The 24,397-nt window shown below is 41.1% G+C and overlaps 1 protein-coding gene across 2 annotated transcripts in view; it reads left to right on the top strand.

Moving 5' to 3' along the window:
• Positions 1-14,359, top strand: part of AP1S3 (adaptor related protein complex 1 subunit sigma 3) — a 36,141-nt gene extending 21,782 nt beyond the window's left edge. Inside the window, exons 1-5 of one of the 2 annotated variants that reach the window (XM_014577976.3) lie at positions 1,844-1,915; positions 7,569-7,747; positions 9,019-9,127; positions 9,998-10,135; positions 12,223-14,359. In XM_014577976.3, the coding sequence (XP_014433462.1) occupies positions 1,859-1,915; positions 7,569-7,747; positions 9,019-9,127; positions 9,998-10,135; positions 12,223-12,258 (519 nt within the window). In that variant the 5' untranslated portion in view covers positions 1,844-1,858 and the 3' untranslated portion in view covers positions 12,259-14,359. Of the gene's footprint in view, positions 1-1,843; positions 1,916-7,568; positions 7,748-9,018; positions 9,128-9,997; positions 10,136-12,222 lie in introns of those variants that run through there. The other variant, XM_075937559.1, reaches the window with a different exon arrangement.
• Positions 14,360-24,397: the final 10,038 nt, after the last annotated feature.

Genomic DNA, 24,397 nt, shown 5'->3' with positions numbered 1-24,397 from the left:
CTCATACAGAACATCACAAAGACACAGAAGATTTGAAGCCATTAGTTTCTCATGCAAAACAATTAATAAACTCACTGTAGTTCAGATCCATATGGATTCTGTGAATAAGATACAGTATTTTCTTCTGTTGCCAACAGCACTGTCTGTAAATGCTCTTAGAAAAGTGTTTTCCAGTCTGTGTCACACAATGTGTGAGACATGCATAGTAAGCCAATTTTATCTTTAGTCTCAGAAGGTTTGCAGCTAGAAGAAGCAATGTTGTTACATCCGGAATAATCTTAAACAATTATTTATCTCTGCTGGTGCTTATTAATTTAAATATTTAAACAAATCATTCTAAAATCAAGAAAATATGATAAAAGGTTGTTTTCCTTCCTACTGAGCATCCTTCAGTGTGGAATATTTAGATGTTCATTTTTATTAACCGCCAAATAGCTTTGTGCAGCAAGGTTAGAAGCAGGATATGTTTTAAGAAGTTTCACTGGTACATTTCTATTTACTTGATGCATGTATAATTTACCCTAGTGTAAGGCTTTCTTCACAGAATCTTTAATCATAATACTGAATCTTAATTGTACCCTGAATTTCAATCCTTTTAATGTGTTTTAAATTGTCCATCAATAAGACATGAGTCCACGGCACATCCTGATCTTCAGCTGATGTGAGAGTATCCGTATCGACTTGAGTGGAGCTCCATGAATTTACACCAGCAGAGGGTGTGGCTCAGCATTTAGACCTGGAGTTGGAGCATTTCAGACCTGAGATGTCCCCATCTAGATCCTGACTCTTGCATTCACACCTACAGTGTAAAACAGAACCCCAGCAAATTCAGCCTCTTCATAATTCTCCCTGTATGGAAGGAATCACCACCCCAGATAGTGTAAAGCCACCGCAGGAACTCCTGTACACTGCCGTCCTAGCCCACAGTATATGGGAATATTTGTGAGGGAAAAGCAAGTATCTGTGCACTATTCCACCTCATCAATTCTCAGCTGATAGAATAGCCCCTTTGGGCTGTGGGTAGCTGGGCCACAAGTGTTCTTGCTGTGCGTTAGGGCCACGTTCCTGGCATGGCTCATTGTTGAGTGGAGGCAGAGGAAGTACAAAGTTGCCTTTTCCCTCGAGCTACCAAATCCTGCCCCAAAGAATCTGTCCTCATTTCTCTCTCAGTAAAGATGGAACAATTTATGAAATTCAGAAGTAGAGCAGGATTTTGAGCCACCAAAGCGTCCATTGGAGTTTTGGATTCGGGAATTTGGTTTTGTCCCATGTCTTTTTTTTTTTCATGGAAATGAATATTAATTTGAAACCAGCAATTTGAACCAAAGTCCAGTTTTTTCTTGTGTGCTTGGTGGTATTTTTTTAACTAATAGTTTAGATCTGACACTGCTGCCCTCCCTTGTAATGAGTAGAACTCAAGTAATCCCATTTAAATTAATGGCATTATCTGCATAGCTGATACTCAATTTTGTTGTATATTGGGTTGTAGATATAGATCTTGTTGTTATGGTAACTGAGTAGGTCACTGGAGTCAGTCCAGCTAGTCTGGGCTTGTTCTAGTGAGTTCTGTGCTATGCAATAAAATGGACACTTGCACCTACTCCAGCTCTCTGTCTTTCCACTGATTTATTCCTATGCTGTGAAACTCCCCACGACATGACATAAGTGGCGACGAGGGTGGGATACCTGTGCTGCCTCCAGCAACAAAAGAAGTAGAAGTCAATGTAAGAAAACAAACTCTTTTTGGCTGTTCTGGAAGGTGGGGGTAAGAACTGACTGCTACACTGTGCAAACTGAAAGTAAGATCAAGGAGCCCAGAGACTGGAAAAGAAAGAAAAAAGGGGAGAGTGCAGCAGCCATGGCTACACTTACAGGGCCACTGGGACCTTTTGAGGAGACTTTAGAGCAATGGCAGGTATATACTGAGCATTTTGAACTTTTTGTTATTGCAAATGACATTAAAGAAGAGAAGAAGGTGCCAATATTTTTAATTGCTGTAGGGGCTAAGACCTATTCTCTGCTATGCAGTTTGCTGCTCCCTGTTAAGCCAGAGACCAAATCTTACAGTGACATTGTGGAAATCCTGGGGTCACATTATGCTCCAAAACCACTGGTAATTTCAGAAAGGTACAGGTTCCATAGCAGAGACCAAAAAGAAAGTTAAACAATTGTACAATTTGTAGCCAATTTGAAAAAGCTTGCTGAACACTGTGAATTTAAGGAGATGTTAAATGATGCCATACATGACAGATTAGTGTGTGGCCTGCACAGTGAAGCTATACGGAGGCATCTGTTAACAGAAGCTCAGCTCACCCTACAGAAGGCCATTGATATTGCTGTCTCCATGGAACTGGCCACACAGGAGGCACAATACCTTAGTGCACCCCCTGGGGTGCATAAAATGTTCCAAGAACCTACTCACAAAACAGTGGGGAGCCAGGAATGTTACCGCTGTGGTAAGACAGCTCACCATGCATCAGAATGCTTGTGTAAGAACCTAGTGTGTCGACAGTGTGGAAAAAAAGGACACATTGAGCGTGCCTGCAAACAAAAGAAAAAGAGGCCTGTGGTCTGTTGGAACAAAAAGGAAAATCTGCATACCATCGACCAGACGCCTGATGATCAAAGTGACACCTCGTCTGAAGAAGTGCCATGCTATGTTTTGTCTTTGAAAGGGGGCTCCCATGAATACCAGATAACCCCACTGTTGGATGGCAAACCAGTACGCATGGAAGTGGACACTGGTGCAGCAGTTTCATTGGTCTCAGACTCGGTGTGTAAGGAAAAGTTGAAGCATCTTCCACTTAAGGCAACAAAGATAATTCTGAAGACATATACAGGAGAAGCAGTACCCCTATTGGGCACTACTGATGTTAAGGTGGAACTAAATGGACGGACTGCAGAATTACCACTGTTTGTGGTGAAAGGCCATTACCCAGCCTTAATGGGGAGATCATGGCTTAGGAAGATCCCACTGGACTGGGCAGAAGTGCACCGGATGACTAAAGAAGAAACAGGTCTGACTGATATATTAAAGAAACATGCTGCTGTTTTTGGAGAGGATCTGAGAAGTATGAGGGGAATCACCGTGAAACTGAACATTAAACCTGGTAGCCAACCAAAATATCTGAAGGCCAGAACTGTGCCATATGCTATCAGGCCAAAAGTTGAAGCAGACCTGGAGCGCCTAGTAAAAAATGGAGTCCTAATACCAGTTACCCATAGTCCATGGGCAACTCCAGTAGTTCCAATATTGAAGAAAGATGGTTCTATTCAGATTTGTGGGGATTTTAAGGTCACTGTTAGCCCTGTTTTATGTGCAGAGCAATACCCCCTTCCTCGCATCGATGACATCTTTGCGGGCCTGGCTGGGGGACAAAAGTTCAGCAAGATTGATTTAAGTCAAGCATATTTACAGATGCAAGTTGATGAGGAATCCCAAGAGCTGTTGACTATTGTGACTCATAAAGGGCTTTATCGTTACTGTCGCTTACCCTTCGGAATAACTTCTGCTCCAGCCTTGTTCCAGAGAGCTATGGACCAGATCTTGTGTGGCTTGCCAGGAGTTCAGTGCTATCTTGATGACATCCTGGTCACGGGCGGGAATGAGGAGGATCACCTTAAGAACTTAGAGGCTACCCTACAAAGACTGGAAGAGTATGGCCTAAGAGTCCGTAAAGATAAGTGTGCATTCTTTCAGCCCTCTGTTGAATATTTGGGACACATCATTGATGCTACTGGTCTTCATAAGTCCCCTTCAAAAGTTATGGCTATTGTGGAAGCTCCATCCCCTCAAAATGTTAGTCAACTTCGCTCATTTCTAGGACTATTGAACTATTATGGAAGGTTTATTTCACAGCTAGCCACACTATTAAAACCACTTCACGAGCTCCTTGGCCAGAACAAGGTCTGGAAGTGGACTGACGTCTGTGATGTTGCATTTAACGAGGCTAAATGTGCATTGCTAAATGCAGAGGTCCTGACGCATTTTGATCCATCCTTACCTTTACAGTTAGCTTGTGATGCCTCCCCATATGGAGTGGGAGCGGTCTTGTCACATGTTATGCCCTCAGGAGAGGAGAAACCAATTGCTTTTGCTTCACGCACCTTAAGCACAGCTGAAACTAACTATGCGCAAATTGAACGTGAAGCATTGGGAATCATTTTTGGAATTCGGAAATTTCACCAGTACCTGTTTGGACGGAAGTTTACACTTCTCACTGACCATCAATTCTGACGGCAATTTTTGGTCAACACTCAGGTATTCCACCAATGGCTGCTAGTCGTATGCAACGATGGGCATTGTGTCTTTCAGGACACACATATGAGATCAGATATCGGAAAGCCACTCTACATGGCAATGAAGATGGTCTCTCTAGGCTGCCTTTGCCAGTCAAACATCAAGATAGTGGCTAGAAGGAAATCTTTTACTTTGAACAGGTAGAGAACATGCCCATCACTGCTGCAGAAGTTAAGAGAGCAACTCGTGTTGACCCAGTACTCTCCCAAGTAATGGAACTAGTGATGCGTGGAACATCTCTACGGAACTCTCAGGTCTCATCTGACCTTGTCCATTACATGTCCAGGAGAACGGAGTTATCAACCCATTCGGGGTGCTTGTTGTGGGGAATGCATGTCGTTATTCCAAAAATACTGAGACAACAGATGTTAGAGCAACTGCATTCAGGTCACTGTGGAATGGTGCGCATGAAAGAAATTGCACGAAGCTATTTTTGGTGGCCTGGTTTGGACAGTGACATTGAAGAGAAGGCAAGAGCTTGTATTTCTTGCCAGGGTGTGAGGAATGTACCTCAACTGGCACCTCTGCACCCATGGGACTGGCCTGAAAATCCATGGCAACGTATTCATGTTGATTTTGCTGGCCCATTTGAAGGTAGCATGTTGGTGGTGGTGGTAGATGCTCATTCCAAATGGCCAGAAGTCTGTATAATGCCTTCCACTACTGCTGAGAGTACTATCCAAAAATTACGGGGAATCTTCTGTCATTTGGGTATTCCTGAACAACTTGTGAGTGACAATGGTCCACAGTTTGTGTCTCAGGAGTTTGGAAATTTTATGAAAGCAAAAGGGATCCATCACATCACTTCAGCACCGTGTCACCCAGCCACAAATGGATTGGCTGAAAGGTTTGTCCAGACAATGAAACAAGCTTTGAAATCGGTTAGAGAACATTCACTCATACAAAAGAGTCTGGACACCTTCTTACTATCCTACAGAAACACTCCTCACGCTACAACCAAAGTGTCCCTGGCTTTTCTAATGATGGGTCGTCAGCTATGCACGTGCTTTGATTTGCTGAAACCTTCAGAACCGCGACAAATTGTGCAACATCAGCAGGAAGGTCAAGTCATGAGGCATGCATCCAGAGCAAAAGACCGAACCTTTAGTCCTGGACAGATAGTTTTGGCTCGGAACTATGTTCCTGGAGCTAAATGGGTCCCTGCCACTATTATTGCTCAAACAGGACCTGTTTCCTATACTGTCCGGACTGCGAAAGATCTCATCTGGCTGCGACGTGTGGATCAGTTATTGACAAGTTATTCCTGCCCCCAAGGCACATCTCCAGTTGAGTTGCCCGTCCTTCCCACTGCTGGTGAGCTACCGTGTCAAGAATCACCTGCTCATGACTCTCTTCCTCCATCACCACCAGCGGCAAACAATAACCCCCTCCCTGAGCAGGCTGTTCACACTTCAAGTTCCCAGCCCAGTGTCAGGCTTGCACCCATAACATCTTCGGGTGCGAGAACGCCAGATGTCCGCCGTAATCCAACTAGAGAAAGGAGGCCTCTTCAACAGCTGGACCTTTAGTTGAGATTAACTCACAATGGGGCAAAATAATCCCCAGGGTTAGCTGGGAACTTGAGGTGGTCTACTCTCATTTCATAGTTAGTTTTTGTTTTCTTAAAGGGACGTTTTTATTAAGGGGGGAGGAATATGTTGTATATTGGGTTGTAGGTCACTGGGGTCAGCCCAGCTAGTCTGGGCTTGTTCTAGTGAGTTCTGTGCTATGTAATAAAATGGACACTTGCACCTACTCCAGCTCTCTGTCTTTCCACTGATTTATTCCTATGCTGTGAAACTCCCCACGACATAACAAATATGAGTAAGAGAAGCAGAATTGCATGTGTGTACACTATGGGCTGAGCTGATAGTGCCACCTGTTGTTAAGCTTGCCCAGCAGTTCCTATTATGAGATCCTATTTTCGGTTATTTATACCTTTGCCCAACTTTAACCATTTAGGCTGCAATTTTGTATGCCATGTGCCTGCCTCGAGGTCTGCGTTGTTTAGAAATGTTTAGCCCAAAACCAATTCAGCTGTTTCTAAGAATATAGGCAGAGGAAAATTAATTTTTATCCAGGTTAAACATTTTAAAAAAATCTGGCAACCCTATCTTTGAACAAAATTGCCATCCCCAAACTTTGGAGCCTTGTCTTGAAATTTGGGATTGGTTACCTTAGATTGAGGAATGTGCCCTGGATGACAAAGGCCTGGGATTCCAGGAAACAGTGGAGACAGCAGCTGTGATGGTGAAGCTCACTCCAATAGCATCTGTTCCTCTTTCCTCCCAGCCAAAGTCTTTTAAAGCAACCTAGAAGAGAATATTGGGGTGAATAGCACAGTCCCTTATTATTTTGTTCACCAACTAGGCCTAATATCTGACATTCCAGTTTTGGTTCAGTAATTTCTGGACCTGCTTTTTCTTGTTCATCAAGCATGATCTTAATTTGGCCCTTGAGTTATATCAATGTGCCTTTTGGTTTAGATTATTTTTTGTATGTCTCCCTTTCATACCTTTTCTCATCAACATGTTCTAGGTTATTGTGACGACATATGAATTTTTACATACTTGTAACAGTTGGGTTCACAGAGTAAATATGTAAACCTAATGATCAAATTAGTCCTTTCCTCAAATCAGGCCTACCAATGGTGGGCAGGGGAGGGGTGGCAACTGTCCCAGAACCCGGCAATTCAAAAGGGACTAAGCTCCCAACTGCTGTCAAAGCTGCTGCAGCAGCAGTGGTGCATGGTATCCTGGGTCCTTTAAGTCACCCCTGGAGCTCTGTGCTCAAGGCAGCTCTTAGGGCTGGCTGGTGCTCCATTGTCCAGGCAATACTGAGGGTTGGCTGCCCTGGTCCCACCCCTTCTGGGAGCATGGAGCCACTCTTCCGCCTACCTTATCCAGGGGCTCAGTTCTCCTGTCTCTAGTGAGTAGGGCGTGGGACTGTACCAGTGCCTTGGAATATTCTAATATATATCCAAGTATCTTTCATTATATTGAAATGATTCATAATTCTCTGGGATATTTAATTAACCTTTAAACTCTCTGGATAAAATAAGTCATGTATTTGATTACATCTTTGTTGCTTTCATATACTTAAATGAGAAATGTTTTTGGGCAGACTTTAGATATTTATGGTAACAGTGAAATTCTTGAGAGCTTAGGTGCCATAGGCACTAGATTGGCCCTCTGCACAGTTGAATTGTTGTTTCCTGGAAAGTAATTGCATGTGACCTGATATTATCATGTTGCTTTGTTTACTCTAGATACGATTTATTCTGCTGTTCAGCCGACAAGGGAAATTAAGACTTCAGAAGTGGTACATAACGTTACCTGACAAAGAGCGGAAGAAGATCACACGGGAAATTGTTCAGATTATTCTGGCTCGCAATCAAAAGATGAGCAGTTTTGTTGACTGGAAAGACCTAAAGCTTGTTTACAAAAGGTGTGAGTAGTTTTATGTGAATGAAAATATATAATATGAAGAGAAGAGCTTGAAACTAGGAATAGGGCACGATGATTCTAAACAAAATCAGCCTGCTTTTTCCCCATTCCATAAATTGACATGGTGAATTGCCATTTGAAAAATACCAGTATTGCTTATCACAGAAGAAAAATGGGAGTAAACATTGATTGACAGTTTAAATTATAGACGATGCTTTGTCTAGTTCATCTTGCTAATTCAAAGATATAATGCTGAAAAGCATGTTCTGCTTTGTCAGTGTATTGCAAATGTATTGTATTCCCTCCCTTTACTGTTACAGGAAAGAAATGAAGGCCCTGTAATAGCAGTCTACCTCTATTCAGCAAAGCACTAAAGTTTAAGCATATTCTTAAGTGGCTTGTTGAAAAGGAATAGGCTAATAGAGCTTTAGAGGCATTGCTGAAATGGGGCTCCAGCCACTATCCCGAGAAGAACACTCAAGTGGATCTTCCTTCAGTTTTAGGAACTGGGAGGATTAAGTAAATACAACTGTTACAAATCAGTAAAAATTGATCAGCATGAGTAGTTACACGCAATCTATTTCTTAAAGAACACATAAATTGGCCTGTTAACCATCTGGTAGCCTGACTAGTGACCCAAATGTTTCTTTTTATGCTTATTTTGTTAAAGCACAAAATTATTCTACAGACTAAACCAATACATCTACAATACAGGCTACAGCAGCACTTGGGGAGATTTTTGTCCCATTCCAGTTGCTCTTTTTAAGTGCAGTGCTGAAGCTTAAGTACTGACGAGGTAGTCAATAAATCTGCCCAGCATTTTTTAAAAGATTAATTATTTAATGTTAATATATTATTTTTAAAATTAAATGTGCAGAGAAGGAAAATCAACTCATCTGTTAAGCTACAGCTATTTTAGAGAGTTTACAGCAGCAGCGCCATAGCGATGCAACTGCATTGCTATATGCTCTCTAATGTAACTGCTCTAAGCAAATGGGCTAGAGCTTCCCCATTGACTGAACTACTCCAGCTTCATAAGCAATGGGTGTAGTTCTTTTGCTGACATAACGCTGTTTACACTGATCTAAGCACCAGGATAATATACGTTGCTGAGGAGGGTGGCTTTTTACATCCCTGAGCAACACAAATTGCATATAGACCTCGCTTCATTGAAGAGAACAGGCTTGCATAGGCAGAGAAATTAATCAAATTATCTCTGATTGAGTTATTACTTTAGGTTTTACCGAACACTCACCTATTTTCATTTTTTAGGTATGCTAGTTTGTATTTTTGTTGTGCAATAGAAGACCAGGATAATGAGCTTCTGACACTAGAAGTCGTTCATCGTTATGTAGAACTGCTGGACAGGTATTTTGGCAATGTAAGTTTTTCTTCCTTATGTTAGTTGTGATCATTTTTGCCCTTCAGTTATTCGTCACAAGCCAGGCATGAAAATCTCTGTAGCTGTTTTTACTCAACCTTTCCCTCTGCCTTGCCTGTACCATGGCCACACATCCAGGATGAGGTGTATCATCAGCATTTAACAGAAAATAGTTCCCATCCTATTCTAGGGAGTTTACGTTCCATTATCTGCCCATCCCGAAATAGAAGTTAGTCCAGATGTTTAATATGCCACATCTCTTCCGAGAGGAGATGATGTCTAGCAAGTTTAGGAAAAATCAAAAATAATTTTAATATTGAGGAGGGTTTTTTTCCATTTAACTCCTGTCAAGCAACAGGAAACGCCACATGAGGGCATGGGATCAGCAAAGTGTGGATGAATAATGAGGTGATATGAGCCAGAGAACATGGAGATGGTCCAGGGATGGCAATTGGGTGTTACAAGAGACCCACTTTTATAAATATTTTCTACAATGTTCTCCTGAGCAGCTAATTTATCTGACTATTGAATATAAATCATTGTGCAAGGTCTTGGTTTTGGCCTATCAGAGACTGCAAGATGTTTGTGGATGGGAATATGTTTTCCTCTATGAAATGATTTTTAATAAGTATTCCTTAGCCGTGTTTAAACAGAGCTGTTTATATTTGGTTTTTGTTCATGCAGAAAAGAATATGATTTCACTTGCACGGAAGTTGTGATATCACCTAATATTCAGTGTTTCTATTTCTCACTTTACTGTCTGCCACAAGAGTGCATATGTTGAATAGGTTTGGCACTCTATCAGGTCTCGGAATGTGAATAAATATAATGCTATACTACCATTCCTAAATGTGTGCTTTGCTTCATCAGGTATGTGAACTGGATATTATCTTTAATTTTGAGAAGGCCTATTTTATTCTTGATGAGTTTATAATGGGTGGAGAAATACAAGAAACATCAAAGAAATCAGCAGTGAAAGCCATAGAAGATTCTGATATGTTACAAGAGGTGAGGCAGACAGCGGAGGTACACACTTCACTACAGCTTTCTTGTCTGACAAGAGCGTTTGATATCCCAACATGTGTGAAGTTTAGTGCTATGGGGTACAACCATAGATTTACAAGAGGTGGCAACATCTCATTCCCTTCAACTATCTGGTATACTGTGATATGGTATGAAGATAATTATTAGGGATGTTAAAAATGTGTATTTGTGTAAACACGTAACCGCTGACATTTTTATCATTACATGGTGGGGGGGGGGGCAGTGAGAGGGGTGCGGGTAACCATTAGGATTAACCGATGAGCCCAGGCTTATCAGTTAATTATGTGAGTGAATGCACTCTGACATTCCTAATATTTCTATGCCGTTGATGGCTACTCTGCTATTAGAATTTTTGTTTAATACTGCAATATAGATTACCTGAATGTTAATGGGGTTTGTTTTGTTTTTGTTTTGGCAATTTATTAGTGAAACAGTAATAAATGACCTACATTGTAATACTGTATCATACTCAGCACAAGTATGTGCGGGTAACCTCCAGTTTGTCCATAATGAGGCCATGTAATGGTTTCTGTGAGGAATAGGTATAAGATTTGTATTAAAAAACCCACAGGAATGAGCTTCATTTTCTTATATTGTAAATTACCTTACCAAGAATGGTAAGAATTGGCAAATGCTACAGATGATTCAATTTTTATTATCATGGAATCAAACAACAGGCTGATGGAACTAGTTAGGAAAACACTGTGGCTGTGTCTACACTGGGCCACTTATTCCGGAAAAATCAGCCGCTTTTCCGGAATAAGCTGCAAGCTGTCTACACTGGCCCTTGAATTTCTGGAAAAGCAACGATGCTCTACTGTACAAAATCAGCCGCTATTCCAGAAAAACTATTCTGCTCCCGCTTGGGCATAAGTCCTTATTCCGGAACACTGTTCCGGAAAAGGGCCAGTGTAGACAGCCCAGTAGTCTTTTCCGGAAAAAAGCCCCGATCGCGAAAATGGCGATCGGGGCTCTTTTCCAGAAAAGTGCATCTACATTGGCCACAGACGCTTTTCTGGAAAAAGGGCTTTTCCAGAAAAGAAGCCTGCCAATGCAGACGCTCCTTTTCCAGAAAAACTGAAAATGGAATAGTATTCCGTTTTAAGCAGTTCAGGAAATTCATGCCAGTGTAGACACAGCCTATGTGAATAGGCCCTTTGTTTTTTTTCCATCCTTTTGTTTTTTTCCATCCAGCTTCTTCATCACAGGCTGGAATTTGCACATGCTGATAGGGTAACAGAGTGAAATGGCCCGGAAAGAGTTAAGAGCAACCTGTCTGTCAAATAACTCAGTATGGATTTAAAAGGGGTGGCGAGAGGGGCAAGTGGAAAGGCTTCTGATGATTACTTTGGTCAAAGGAAAAGCTCTGTTTTGTCTTTTGAATAATACTCTGTCCTGAAGCAAGGTCCTGAGAGAGGCATGGGCAAAGTACTAGTTCTTCTTTGGACTGTTGAGGAAGCCCATCAGTTTGCAGTAATGACACGTACAAAAGGCCAGCTAGATAAGGCAACTACCTGTGCAAGTTAGCTGCTCAATCTAACTTGGGTTTAAAGTTTATTGTAGTTGTTGTTTGAGTGTTGATCCTATGGCTTGGATATGATGGAAATCCATCAAAAATTCCAATCCTGTTCAATGGGAGTAGGGTCGGGTCCTTACTAGGCATGTTAATGGGTAACTGCTTAAATGGTTACCCATTACCTGGGAGCAAACCCCCTCCTGCAGCCCAGCTATGGGTAAGGAGATGCTTCAGCCCCTTTGGGTCCCCCGCATGTGGTTGCCAGGTCCCAGCCCATGCAGGAGCCACAGACATGGTGGCAGTCTCTGTCTCCTTCAGGCACCATTCTAGCCTGACCCCAGCAGGCAGGAGGGCCCCTTCAGCCCTGCTGGAGCAGCCCCCCCCCCACCCATCCACCTTTAAACGGTTAAAGGCAGTGGTAGAACTGCATTTAACCATTTAATGAATTAAACATGATTTTATATCCCTAGTCCTTATTGTATCTTATAGTACTTTACAGTCTAACACCTCACCTGCTTTTTTTTTTTTTCTTCAGACAATGGAGGAATATATGAGCAAGCCTGCATTTTAACTTTCAAACCTCCTGGAGGAACAGAGATGCTGCTTACTACCTGTGAAATTCACTTATTGAAATTGCTTTTCTATGTGCCAGATCCTCTGAGAAATACCAAAAACCAATAACTAAAGGGATTTGTATAGTAGTCAAAATGAAGGTCAGCTCCAGTAGTGTATATTATTCTTTACAGGAGTTTTTTAAAACTGTTATTACGTTTGTTCTAACCACTATCCTCCTAGACTAAATATGAGTTTTATACAATGGCTTTTAGCTGTGAACTTTTTCAATCTAAGAAATTATTTGCAAAAGATATTTATACTAGTTTTGATCTATCACTGATTGCATCAATATACTTTTGTAACAGGATATTTTTTGAATGTAATGATTGTTCAGGTCTAATAATAATAATTTTTCTTAAAAGCTGAGATATTTTTCTGGAGTCTGCTTTGAGGACATTGCCACTTAGAGCAAGCAAAATGCATATGCATTTCTTCAGCTCACTTTCTAGTCTTACTATTAGGAGTCCTGTCTTCCTTCTACCACCTGCTCTTCTACCCAATAAAAGGAGAGCTTTTCCATCCCCTAAGTCTACCATTGTAGATAAATACTAGAAGGCCACATTCAATGCCTATGCAAGATTTTGTGATCTGCTATGTCCATCATGTTTCTACATGATTGTTAGAGCCCTCTCTATTATTTTCTGAGGCTATGTCCACACAGCAGTGGCTGACGTTATTCCGAAATAACATAGTGCGAGTCTTCGCTACAAGCCTTTGTTTTGAAATAATGTTGATCTGGAGGACTTCTTATTCCAACTCATGGTAAACCTCATTTCACAAAGAGTAAGGGAAGTCAAAGGAAGAGTGCTCTTCCTTTGATTTCTTGGTGTGTAGACAGCGCCAAAAGCCGAATTCAGCTCTTTCGACTTCATCTACACAATTGACTTAGGTGAAGTTGCGTAGCTTAATTCAACTTTAGCCCTACTGTTTAGGCATACCCAGATGGTTTAATTCCATGTTTTTCCCCCCATCCCAACTAGTCCATCTGGTATAAATTTTTCCTTTTGTTAGATCATAGGACAAAAGAAGAGTCTGATTGATAGACTCCACTGGGGAGGGCAGGTCTTGAGGAAGAGGATGAGATTATTTTGGGGAAGAATGACTGTTAGAGTCTGGTGGAATGTACTTCTCCCTTGAGTTCCAATTTAATTTTCTATTAGTGTCCAGAAATGGCTACCCGTCTCCAGCACTATCCCCTGAAAAACTAGGCATTCTAAAGTTGGCATACACGCACGGAGATTAGCCTGTTGCTTGGAAGTCACAATTGGCCTCATGTTATTAAGAATGGACACTATATAATAAACCCTATTGTAATTTTATAAACTATACAAAGAAGGAAAAAACCAAGAATAACAACACGAGATGAGAAGAAACAAATATTTGGACTAACTTTATAATGTTTTGATAAAGCATTTAAAAGGAGGGGATAATAGCATGTTATCTTGTCTAGTTTCCTTCCAAAGATGTATTTTTCCCCCTTTGTGTTGACTTCGAGTGCTTTGACTGAACTCATTTCATTTCAGTGATTATTCCACTCTAATAGTCTTCGAATTTAAAAATTCCTTTTCCCTTTAAGTTTTTTCCATATTTTCCCCTCTAGACCCTTTCCAAATCATGACATTCTCTTTATCATTGAAAGAATTCTTTAATCTTCCTGAATTTGTTGCCCAAAAGTACAGGTTTGATTTCTCCAGTACTATAGAGTTTTTTTCACCTTTCATTCTTCTTGAAGCTATGGCAGAAGCCATATTTCAGTTCTTTTCACCAGTAAACTTTTTGGGTTTTTTTCTAAATATTTCCCTGGTACCCCCTGCACAGTCTATTTGTGTCTTACTGGTTTTCTAAATACTTTAATATTAATTGCCAACCCACTTCTTCTCTGTCGGTATTATCTAATTTGTTAGTCAGACTTGTGAGTAGTCATTTGGTAGCATCATACTGCTCACTTATTCATTACTCTAGCCATCTGTTTTTCCATATTGATGTCAAAGTGAAACTTCCAGTATCATGGAAATAAAGTGAAAACAACGGAGCTTTTAAATAGCTCCAGAACATTGGTTTTAACATTCAGTTATGTGAAATTGGGTGGCTGCAGATTATTTCATCGTTGTTTGAAATGCAGTAATCTACAATGCAGTAATGTACATTTGAGTGTCTGTCTGTGAGTTCATTTGTTCAAGAACTCCTAACAAGTGAAAGAAAGTGCCACCAAATTTCGTAGGCAGCTTCCTCTTACTCAAACTTTTAAAACAAGATTAGGGTTTGGTAGTGCCAGGAAAATGGGAAGTCCCTGGAATAGGACTGTTTTTCATAACATGGAAGGGGAGGGGCAGAGAGGAGGGATATGATACTCACAGTGGCCACTGGGGGCAGTGAGCACAGGGGCGAGCTATACTGCAGAGTGAGCACTGGGGGGCAGGCGCATCACCAAGAGTGTGGCCAGCTGGAGCTGAGGTAGACCATCTTGCCTGTCACCAGACCAGGTGAGTAGCTCCTGGGGGGTGGGCAATGCCGTTGCCATCTGGAGGGGAGGAGAAGGGGGGAGAGAGCCCTACAGAATAGGACTCCCTGTCCTGAGCCCCTCCTCAACCCCCCACCCTGACTCTTACACCCCCCACACACTGCCTGCCCTAAAGGATCTAGACATTGCGCGGTAAGTCTTCTAGTTTAATCATTTTAAAATCTGTTCATACCATATATAGATGATCTTTTAAAATACTGGCTTTTCAGATTAATAAGTGACTTGAACATTTAAATCATTATTAATTTACTTTCTTCTGACTTATTTTATGCCAATATTCCTCAAGCAGCCTCAGTGAAATCAAATGGAAAAGCTAAAGAGCGAAGATATTTCTCAGTGCATGTAAGAAAATCAAAACTGGGGCCTTTGTGGTGGTTCTAACAAGAAACATAAGGCTTTGCTCGACTACTTCCCAAGTGGCAATAATGCACGAGAGACCTGGAGGGATGCTTTATGAAGATGCACTAGTAGGGTGTTAAGTGCTTATATAGCCCATATCGTATCTGAGTTAAATAATGTGGCCCAAATTCTTTGCCATGCCCAGTCTTGGGGACTGCAATATGGACCCTTGGTTAGCCCAGCTTTAGACTGTAGCCTGGGTAAGGGGCGGGGCCAGATTAAGACCTTTAGAGGCCCTAAGCACTGAAAAGATTATGGTGCCCCCCCATGTAATTCAAAATAAAAACAATACTATACCGTAAAATCGTGTGTGTGTGTGTGTGTGTGTCCCTGCTTTGCTGGTGCCCTAAGCACGTGCTTAGTCTGCCTGTTGGATAATACAGCCTTGGTGAGGGGTATAATAGAGGTTTTATGGGTAAGGCTCACCAAGTTGACTAGAAGGTTCTAGGTTTCACCCTCCGTACCTCAGGTCACATATGGTTATACTTCTGGAGGTAGGTCTAGGCGTCCACAACAACACCCACACTCATAATGAAGATAGTACCAGATTACAAGTTTTATTATGACAGGTGTTGAAATGGCTAGCAGAACAAAACACACAGAACAAAACAACCAGATCTGGTCCCGGACATGGAAAAAGTGCAAGTTTTGTGGTTAGGTGCAATAAGGTCTGCTTTTTTTAACTCAAAAGGACAGTTAGCTGGGTCTGGCAGATTCTGGTGTTTAGGTATCACAAGCTCACAAGGAACTGAGTCACACACATCCTTCTGTGTACTGACCAAAATGACGATTTTCCCACAGGGTCTTTCATAATTTCTAAAAAGAAATATTAGGAACAAATAAAGTCTAGACGATACATTAACCCTTTCTTATCCCACTATACTACTGTTAAAGCCAACTCATACAGGGCAAATTAAATCCTGCAGGCCTTGCATTGCCAGTATTCCTGCTAAAATATATGAAAAAAAGAGAGGATAAGAAAAGGCTACAAGACCAGCTATAGACAACACACAAATTAGGACTTCACGAGGTACTGTGGTTCCTGCTCCCTGGCTACAGTGTCAGTAACTCAGATGACTTAATTCATATTGTTACATCATAGCAAAATACCCCAAATACATCATCAAATCTCTTTTAGGCGCTATCCTGCAATGCTTTTGTGGATAGGTGTGTCCTTTTGTCTAACGAGAGTGCCACTTCAAAAAGATTCAACAGATGTGGGTCTGGGCTACAATTAGTGCATTGCAGGGATGGGGCTTTAACATCCTATTACATTTGATCTTGGTAGTTATTAGAATAGACAAGGTACAACATTAAAACTGTCTTACTGATACCCAATTTGAAAGTATTGGTATTTACTGTGTTAAACTTCAGTCTCTTGTTATGTTCCATACAATAGAGAATATAAACTTTGTTGGGCCCATAAGAGAAACTGTTGTCACTACTGAGTGATTATCAAACAATTATCAGTAGAACTGGAAATAAGTAATATTAAATACTGCTTGTAATAACCAGCCTAAATACCAAGATAAAATCCAGTGATCTAAACTCTCCTTGTTGTAGAGCTTAGAACGCCCACAGCCTCAATTTCTCAAAATAACCATTCAACACAAGCATGTTTTGGCTTAGATTTCTTTCTGAGCTCTTGCCAGCTGTGTTGACTAACTTTTTCCATTTTCTTATTAACATTCTCTGCTTGTGAGATTCTTACTGTAATGGTTATGGCTAGCTTTCTGCTATACAGCTAATTGTGACGGGGTGATGGTGACATCAATGAGTGTTTCAGAATAAGATATCAATAACTGACGCATGTTCATATTAAAAATGGGGACAAATGAGATTAGTGGAGTGGGAGAATTGCCCAAGTGTTGCAAGGCCTAGTGATGTTTCACACCCTTATTGTCACTGAATTTGTAGTTGGTATTTTGTTCTCAATTTCTAGCTCATTGAAGTGTATTGAATATTTATAAATATTTAGGTGAGATAGGTAACTTCCTACCAAGCGTGTGTTTAACAACGGCCCTTTCAAATGGAGCTGTGGAAAAAGAGGGAGGAGAAGTCCTATGAAATAAAGACTATGAAATGTGTATGCTTTTGAAAAAGTAAACAACCAAGAGAGAGAATATTTGGGTACGTCTAGACTACATGCCTCTGACGACAGAGGCATGTAGATTAGACTACCAGGCATAGGAAAATGAAGCGGCGTTTTAAATAATCGCCGCTTCATTTAAATTTACATGGCTGCCGCGCTGAGCCGATCAGCTGTTTGTTGGCTCAGCGTGGTAGTCTGGACATTCTGCGGTCAACATCAAAGGCATTTGTCGACCTCCCAGGTATGCCTCCTGGGATGAGGCATACCTGGGAAGTTGACAAATGCCTTTGATGTCGACCGCGGAACATCCATACTACCGCGCTGAGCCGACAAACAGCTGATCGGCTCAGCGCGGCAGCCATGTAAATTTAAATGAAGTGGCGATTATTTAAATCGCCACTTCATTTTCGTATGCCTGGTAGTCTAATCTCCATGCCTTTGTCGCCAGAGGCATGTAGTCTAGACGTACCATTTAATGTATGGGTTCCATGTTGACTTTTGAAAATACTCGTTGGACAGATTAACATGAATAATATTTTGCAGTAAAAGGATTTAGCTAAATGATTATTTATTTTATGGTCAATCCAACAGGAAGTGTACAGTTGAACATTACCTGTGAAAAATAATCCAATACAGAGAACAGGAGGTGGGTAGAAATGATTTATGAAGAAAGAGTAAAAGAGCTAAACATTGTAGCTAAGACTTTCAAAGCTGCTGTAAGGATTTAGATGCAGGATTCTCATTGAAAATAATAGGATTGATCATCATTCTTAAGGAGGAAAATCCCCTGCCCATTGCTGATCAATGAAATTCTACTACTCTAAAGCAAATATGTTTTGATTTTTTTTTTCAAAATATAGCTTCGGATGCTGGGGAGATTTGGGAGCTCAGCATTGCACAGGGATCAACCCACTTTGCAGACTTAAAGCTTGACATGGTTCTGGGGTCTAGGTTTTTTGAATTTCTGCCAAAAATATGTGAAAACAACAAGGAATCCTGTGGCACCTTAAATATCTGTTTTTAGCATTTAAGGTGCCACAGTACTCCTTGTTGTGTGAGTCTGAATCTGTGAAAACAACTACAGTGAGCCCTCGCTACTTCGCGGTTCGACCATCGCGGATTCACGACTTCGCGGACTTTTTTCATTACATTATGTATATACGTGAATGTCCCTACTTCGCGGATTTTCAACTATCGCGGTCGGGTTTGGAACCTATCTACCGCGATAAACGAGGGTTCACTGTACTCTGAAAAATGTGAGGTAGAACCAGCTAAAAAGTATCTTTCTGGAAGAAAAGCAGCAACCTTTTCCAGCAACTAGCATGTGGAATCTTGCGCTCGATCATGGTATAAATAAACTCTAGTGATTGTATTAAATGACTTTTGATAAAGGAAATTTGTATAAGGTCAAGGTTGAAATATATCAGTAGAAGTTTAGAGCAGAAATAAAGAATGAATTGCTGCATTGCACAGAAACTTGCTGCCATGGAAACCTATTGATTCAGACTATGACTAATGGGACCGAGGCTAAAAGAAATGATGTAGCTATAATTCAGCAAACCCTAGAGAAGACCAATGTATATGATAATACAATTAAGTTATATTCTAAATTCCATTCGCTCATTTATTAAAACAAGGGCAAAAGGCCTCATAACCCGATGTTTTAATATACAACAAATTACAGAAAAAATTAGAAAACAATTTGCCAAAATCTTCTGTTTGATCTGTTTATAAAAGACAAACATTGAGACATGAAGGACAGATCCTTATTTGGAATAGCTCTGTTCATTTGAATGGAACAATTTATGACAATTTACACCAGCTGGAGATCTGCCCCTTCAACATTCATACTCTTGTACTAGGTACTTTGGTTACACCTGTATCAACCTAGCAAGAGTTGCTTTCCTTTAATACTGGATAAATGAGTTATAGAGAAGTTAAAGCAGGTGAAATATCTTAACAAGAGAATCATAGTTTGTAATTCCAAATTGTAGCAGTGATGTTATAAACAGCCTGCTTCCCAAAAGTCTTTTCAGGGTTCCCAGATTGTCTTTGGGGCTCTCCCCTGCATCTGGTATGCTTCCCTAGAGGGGGCTAAATAGTCCAGAGATGGATGCTCTTTCAATCTTACAGTATTTTCTACCAAAAGCAAGCTGACAATGACACCAACCCTGGTACCTTCCCTTGCAACAAACCCCGTTGCCAGCTTTGTCCACATATTCATTCTGCTGATACCATTATTGGACCTAACCAAGTGAGTTATAAGATCAAGAACACATATTCCTGCGCATCCAGAAATATAATCTATGCTATCATGTGCCGAAAGTGTCCGTCTGCTATGTACATTGGACAAACATCTCAGACACTTCGCCAAAGGATTAATGCCCACAAAACAGATATCAGACAAGATCACAAAGAGAAAACAGTTTCTTGCCATTTTAACCAGAAAGGACACTCTCTCAATGACTTAGCCACCTGCATTCTGCTACAAAGACCTTTTATATCTGCACTTGAAAGGGAATCCTCTGAACTGTCATTCATGTTAAAATTCGACACTTGCCAACAAGGACTTAAACATTTGAACTATCTCACCCATTACCAAGACAGTTTCCCCAATTATCACCTCTAATACCATTAACTCACAAACATCCCACTCTCCCTACCTCTAATATCATCAATTCACAGACACTTACCTTCCTTCTTCCCCCCCCCCCCCCCCCCGCATCCCCCTCCTGTTCTGCAATGTGATTTGTCCTTTTCATATTTGTTCATTTTTTTAATTGTATCCTTTGGTATATATGGTTGTGACTACTTTCTTCCACTATTTGATCTGAGGAAGTGGGTCTGGCCCACGAAAGCTCATCATCTAATAAACCATCTTGTTAGTCTTTAAAGTGCTACATTGTCCTGCATTTTGCTTCAACAACCCCTTGTGGGTTTTTTCTTTGATGAGGAAGTGTGAGGAATGCATTTTGAGTTATTGACCTCCAGTCAGCACATACAATGGCCACTTGCTTTGAATTTAGCACTTTTCTGATAAAGATCTTCAGTTGCATTCCACAAAGGCTTTTCTCCTTTGATGGGCTATTTAATTACAGGAGTATACACAATGTAAATGTTTGCTACTATACTGCATTAGAATAGGATACAGCTAACTGAGAACATCCCACTAGTTTCCGCAAAATGCAGGACAATGTAGCACTTTAAAGACTAACAAGATTTCCATGAGGTTTAAATATCAAATACTATTACCATACAACTAACACTTTGATCGACACTAGTATATAAGGGTGCATCTACACAGCACCATTATTTTGAAATAACAATGCAAGCATCTATGCAGCAATTTCATTGTTTTGAAATAAATTTGAAATAACGAACAGCTTATTCTGATTTCTGTAAACCTCATTCCATGAAGAATAATGCCTATTCCGAAATAGCTATTTAGAAATAGCTATAGTGTGGATTGAGGTAGCACATCCACGTTAGGGAAGCCTGCCTCAGAGTAATTTTGAGGCTTCCCTGTAGTGTAGACGTGCAATTTTGAAATAAGCTATTTTGGAGTATTTCTTCCAAAATAGCTTATTTCAAAATAAGCGTGCAGTGTAGACGTACCCTAGGTGAATTGGCCTCCAGCTTCAGCATGAGCTGGCATCTGGTGTGCTACCATCACACTTATTTCTGTGGAGACAAAGTGCGCTGGGGGAGTAGCTCTGAAGGAAACAAACCAAGGAAGATATCTGGTAAAGACCTTTCCAGGAGAAGAGCTAAAACCAGAGTGCAAGGTAAGGCTGTAAAGTGATTGCTGATTATGGAATCCAAAAAGAATATTCCCAGGAAAGTAATATTAGTGACAAGAGGATAACAGGGATTTGGCTCTTTGTGATTGACTGTAAGAATCCTATTTTCTGCTGGTTTAGTGGATGCTCTTCCCTTCCATCATGTCTCTTCCAAGTGATAGAAAAAACCTTAAATTTGCAGCACTGATTTGGCCTTATCCAAAATACTATGTAACGAATGGCATGTGAATCTGCTGTCAAAAAAAAGTGGGTGCAGAAAGGACTGAATAAAATACGAGAAAGCAGTTTGAAATAAGCTATTCATTTTAATCCTTTTCCAACTGGAGTACAATGGGGAAATGATAAAGTTTAGCGTAACAGTTCTGTCCCAATGATAATGAAAAACTAATTAAGTCAAAGCAAATCTAATATGATTGTACTCTGAAGTAGTATTCTAAAGATAACATGGTGAGATTCTGTGCTTACTGTCTGATTTCCAGGTCATATGTGTAGTGTTAAAGTGTAAAGACATGTCTCTGCTTCCCCACTTCAATAGCCCCAACCCTGCAAACATCCTAGGAGCTGATATTCAAGCTATGCTGGTTAGAAAATAGAGATGAAGAACGAGGTTTGGAAAACCAGAAATCCGGTTATTAAAAAAAAAAGTCCTCCTTGCCTGCCACCATTTTCCAGCTATATCTAACTGCTAATGACAATTTGGCAGTAAGGCACTGATTCAGCCAAGCTCTTCAGTAGAGAAACCTATGAGTAGCCCAGCTGACTTGGATGAGGCTTGATGCATTCTTGGTGTTAAATGTGATTATGTGCTTTGTTGAATAGGGACCCTGGAATTTAGTTCGATCATTTGATGCATGAGGCAGTAGAATTCAGTTCACTTTCCTATAGCTGTTTTTTTAGAGTGATAGGGGTAAAAGTTTATTTAAATTAAGCAGGTAAAATAGTGAATACAGGACCTGGATTTGTTCACGCAGTTCCATAGTCACTCCCCTCCTCCCATCCCCCCCAAACATAAGGCAGGAGAACTGTTTGCAGCAGCAAGACAATGGGGAGTTGATTGTGGGGAGGGAAAGAAAGCTAAATCTGTAAAAGTGGCTATATTTTTTTTTAACTAATACAGAATGTGAAGTGAGGCCAAGACAAAACTAAGCTACCCGTTGATAGTCAAATAAGGACAGAAAGAGGCTTCCTGCAGCTCTTTCCATAGCCAGGAGTTTTCAAGAAAATCAGGGCTTTATGTGGCCAAAGTTTAAAATTTCTGATAACCTCATTTTAGAAAACGTAAGGGAAGTTGATGGTATTTTCTGCTGAATTTCACTTTCTACACGGGGGTGGTTTTGCTCTGTTGCAGGTGTGACTCAGGGTGTGTCTACACTAGAGAGGGGGTTTTTTTTCAGAAAAATGTCTGTTTTTCCAAAAAAATACTTCAATTACATCTCCACACTGAAATTGTGTCTTTCTGAAAGAAAATCGAAAGAACAGACATTGGTAATCCTCATTCTATGAGGAAGAAGCCTTTTTCCAAAAGAGCTCTTTCAGAGAAAGGCGTGTGTGGACAGGGAAGAGGGAGTTCTTTCGAAAGAAGAGGAAAGAGGAAAAAGTACAGGTGCCCTGGTGGCCATTTCATCCATAGTAATCACAGCTGAAATGCGAGATAGCGTCCCTTCAGTGTGGACGCTATCTTTTGAAAAAAGCACATAGCTTTTTCAGTGTGCCTTTGCAGTGTGGACGCTCTCTTTTGGAGGAAGTTTTTCTGGAAGATGTCTTCCGGAAAAGCTTCTTCCAAAAGAAGCCTGCAGTCTAGACATAGCCTAAGTTAAAAGATTCGCTAAAGGACAGTCCTCCTGGGAATTCAGTAATGCACTCTAGATGAGCTTAGTCATGTTTTCCTTTACATTGGGACCCTGGCAGTCCCTGCACAGAGGCAGGTAGCTGCAGCAATTTCCATGTTTGAAGGTTAGGGAGAGACTTAACTCTCTTCCTGCTGCTGAGGAAAGGAAACCTGGAGATTGCACACTGAAGTCAAAGCAGGAGCAACCCTGTATCTGGATCACAGTCCTAATAGAGAAGTGGGATTCAGCACAAGGACAGCTCCTGATGAACTTATTATTCTTCATTTTGCTATGTAAGATTTCTCAGTTCAAGGAAGAAGACATCCTTCCCCACTTCTTCCTCCTCCCCCCGAAAGCTTGCCAACATACTTCAGCGATGCTCCAAACAAAGCAGGTATGTGAATGGCTCCAAGAGAGCTGTGATCTACCAATGGAGGAGAGCTAGGGCCCTGATCCTGTGACTGTTCAATGAACACTAGTCCAGAGAATGAAAGAATGAAGGCTATTCTTGATTTAACATTTGGTCGGTACTACAGAAGAAGGCGGCTTACTAGATGGAGGTATTTGACTGAGGAGAGGCCCTGGTCTTGTGGTTCTGGAAAGGAGGTTCATCAACAGAATTTATCTCCTGCTCCCTTTGCTTTGCAAAGTGGTGTCAAATTAGCTACTTGATGAGCAAAGCTGGGAATCACTAAACGGGGGGTGGGGGTGGATGTGGGAGCTAATTTGGTGGTCCTCTTGTTTCTGGTCATAGAACTTGGAGAAAGCAAAGCCTGATCTGGAGCAGGTGCTAATCTTCAAAAGCAGCTAATTCTACCCTAGGGTTCAACAAGCTTCTCCACCACCTGGGATAGGGAGAAGCAGAGGAGAACCTATCCCAGAACAACAAGAATAGTGGAGGGATGGGAGAGGTCTGACCCAGGGACACTAACCTTCACACCTTTGGATGTGAGCGAGTTCAACAGGCCTATTCACAACATAAACCAAAGATGACTTTCATTTGTTAACAGATTGTTTTCCCCAACCACTTCCTGCTTCTCTACTCCAACCCCACTCTCCCAAGTCTTTCCTTGGTAAGCTTCTATGTTGCTTTCCACCTTGCCTTTCCCTATCTCTTTCAGCTCCCCTCAGTTCTACTTACACCTTCTCTCCATCTGCTCCCCCCCCCCCCAGGAAAAAATAAATCGAACCAAGTATATATATGCCCCTCTGATTGCTCTGTTTGTATACTTAGAATCATAGAATCCTAGGGCTGGAAGAGACCTCAGGAGGTCATCGAGTCCAGCCCGCAGCCCAAAGCAGGCTCAGGCCCAACTAAACCATCCCAGCCAGGGCTTTGCCAAGCTGAGATTTAAAAACCTCTAGGGATGGAGATTTCACCACCTTCCTAGATAACCCATCCCAGTGCTTCACCGCCCTCCAAATGAAATAGTTTTTCCTAATATCCAATCTAG

This window comes from Pelodiscus sinensis, chromosome 10 (genome assembly GCF_049634645.1).
Source record: "Pelodiscus sinensis isolate JC-2024 chromosome 10, ASM4963464v1, whole genome shotgun sequence".
Classification (NCBI taxonomy): Eukaryota; Metazoa; Chordata; order Testudines; family Trionychidae; genus Pelodiscus; species Pelodiscus sinensis.
This window is presented reverse-complemented; position numbering and strand designations above follow the sequence as displayed.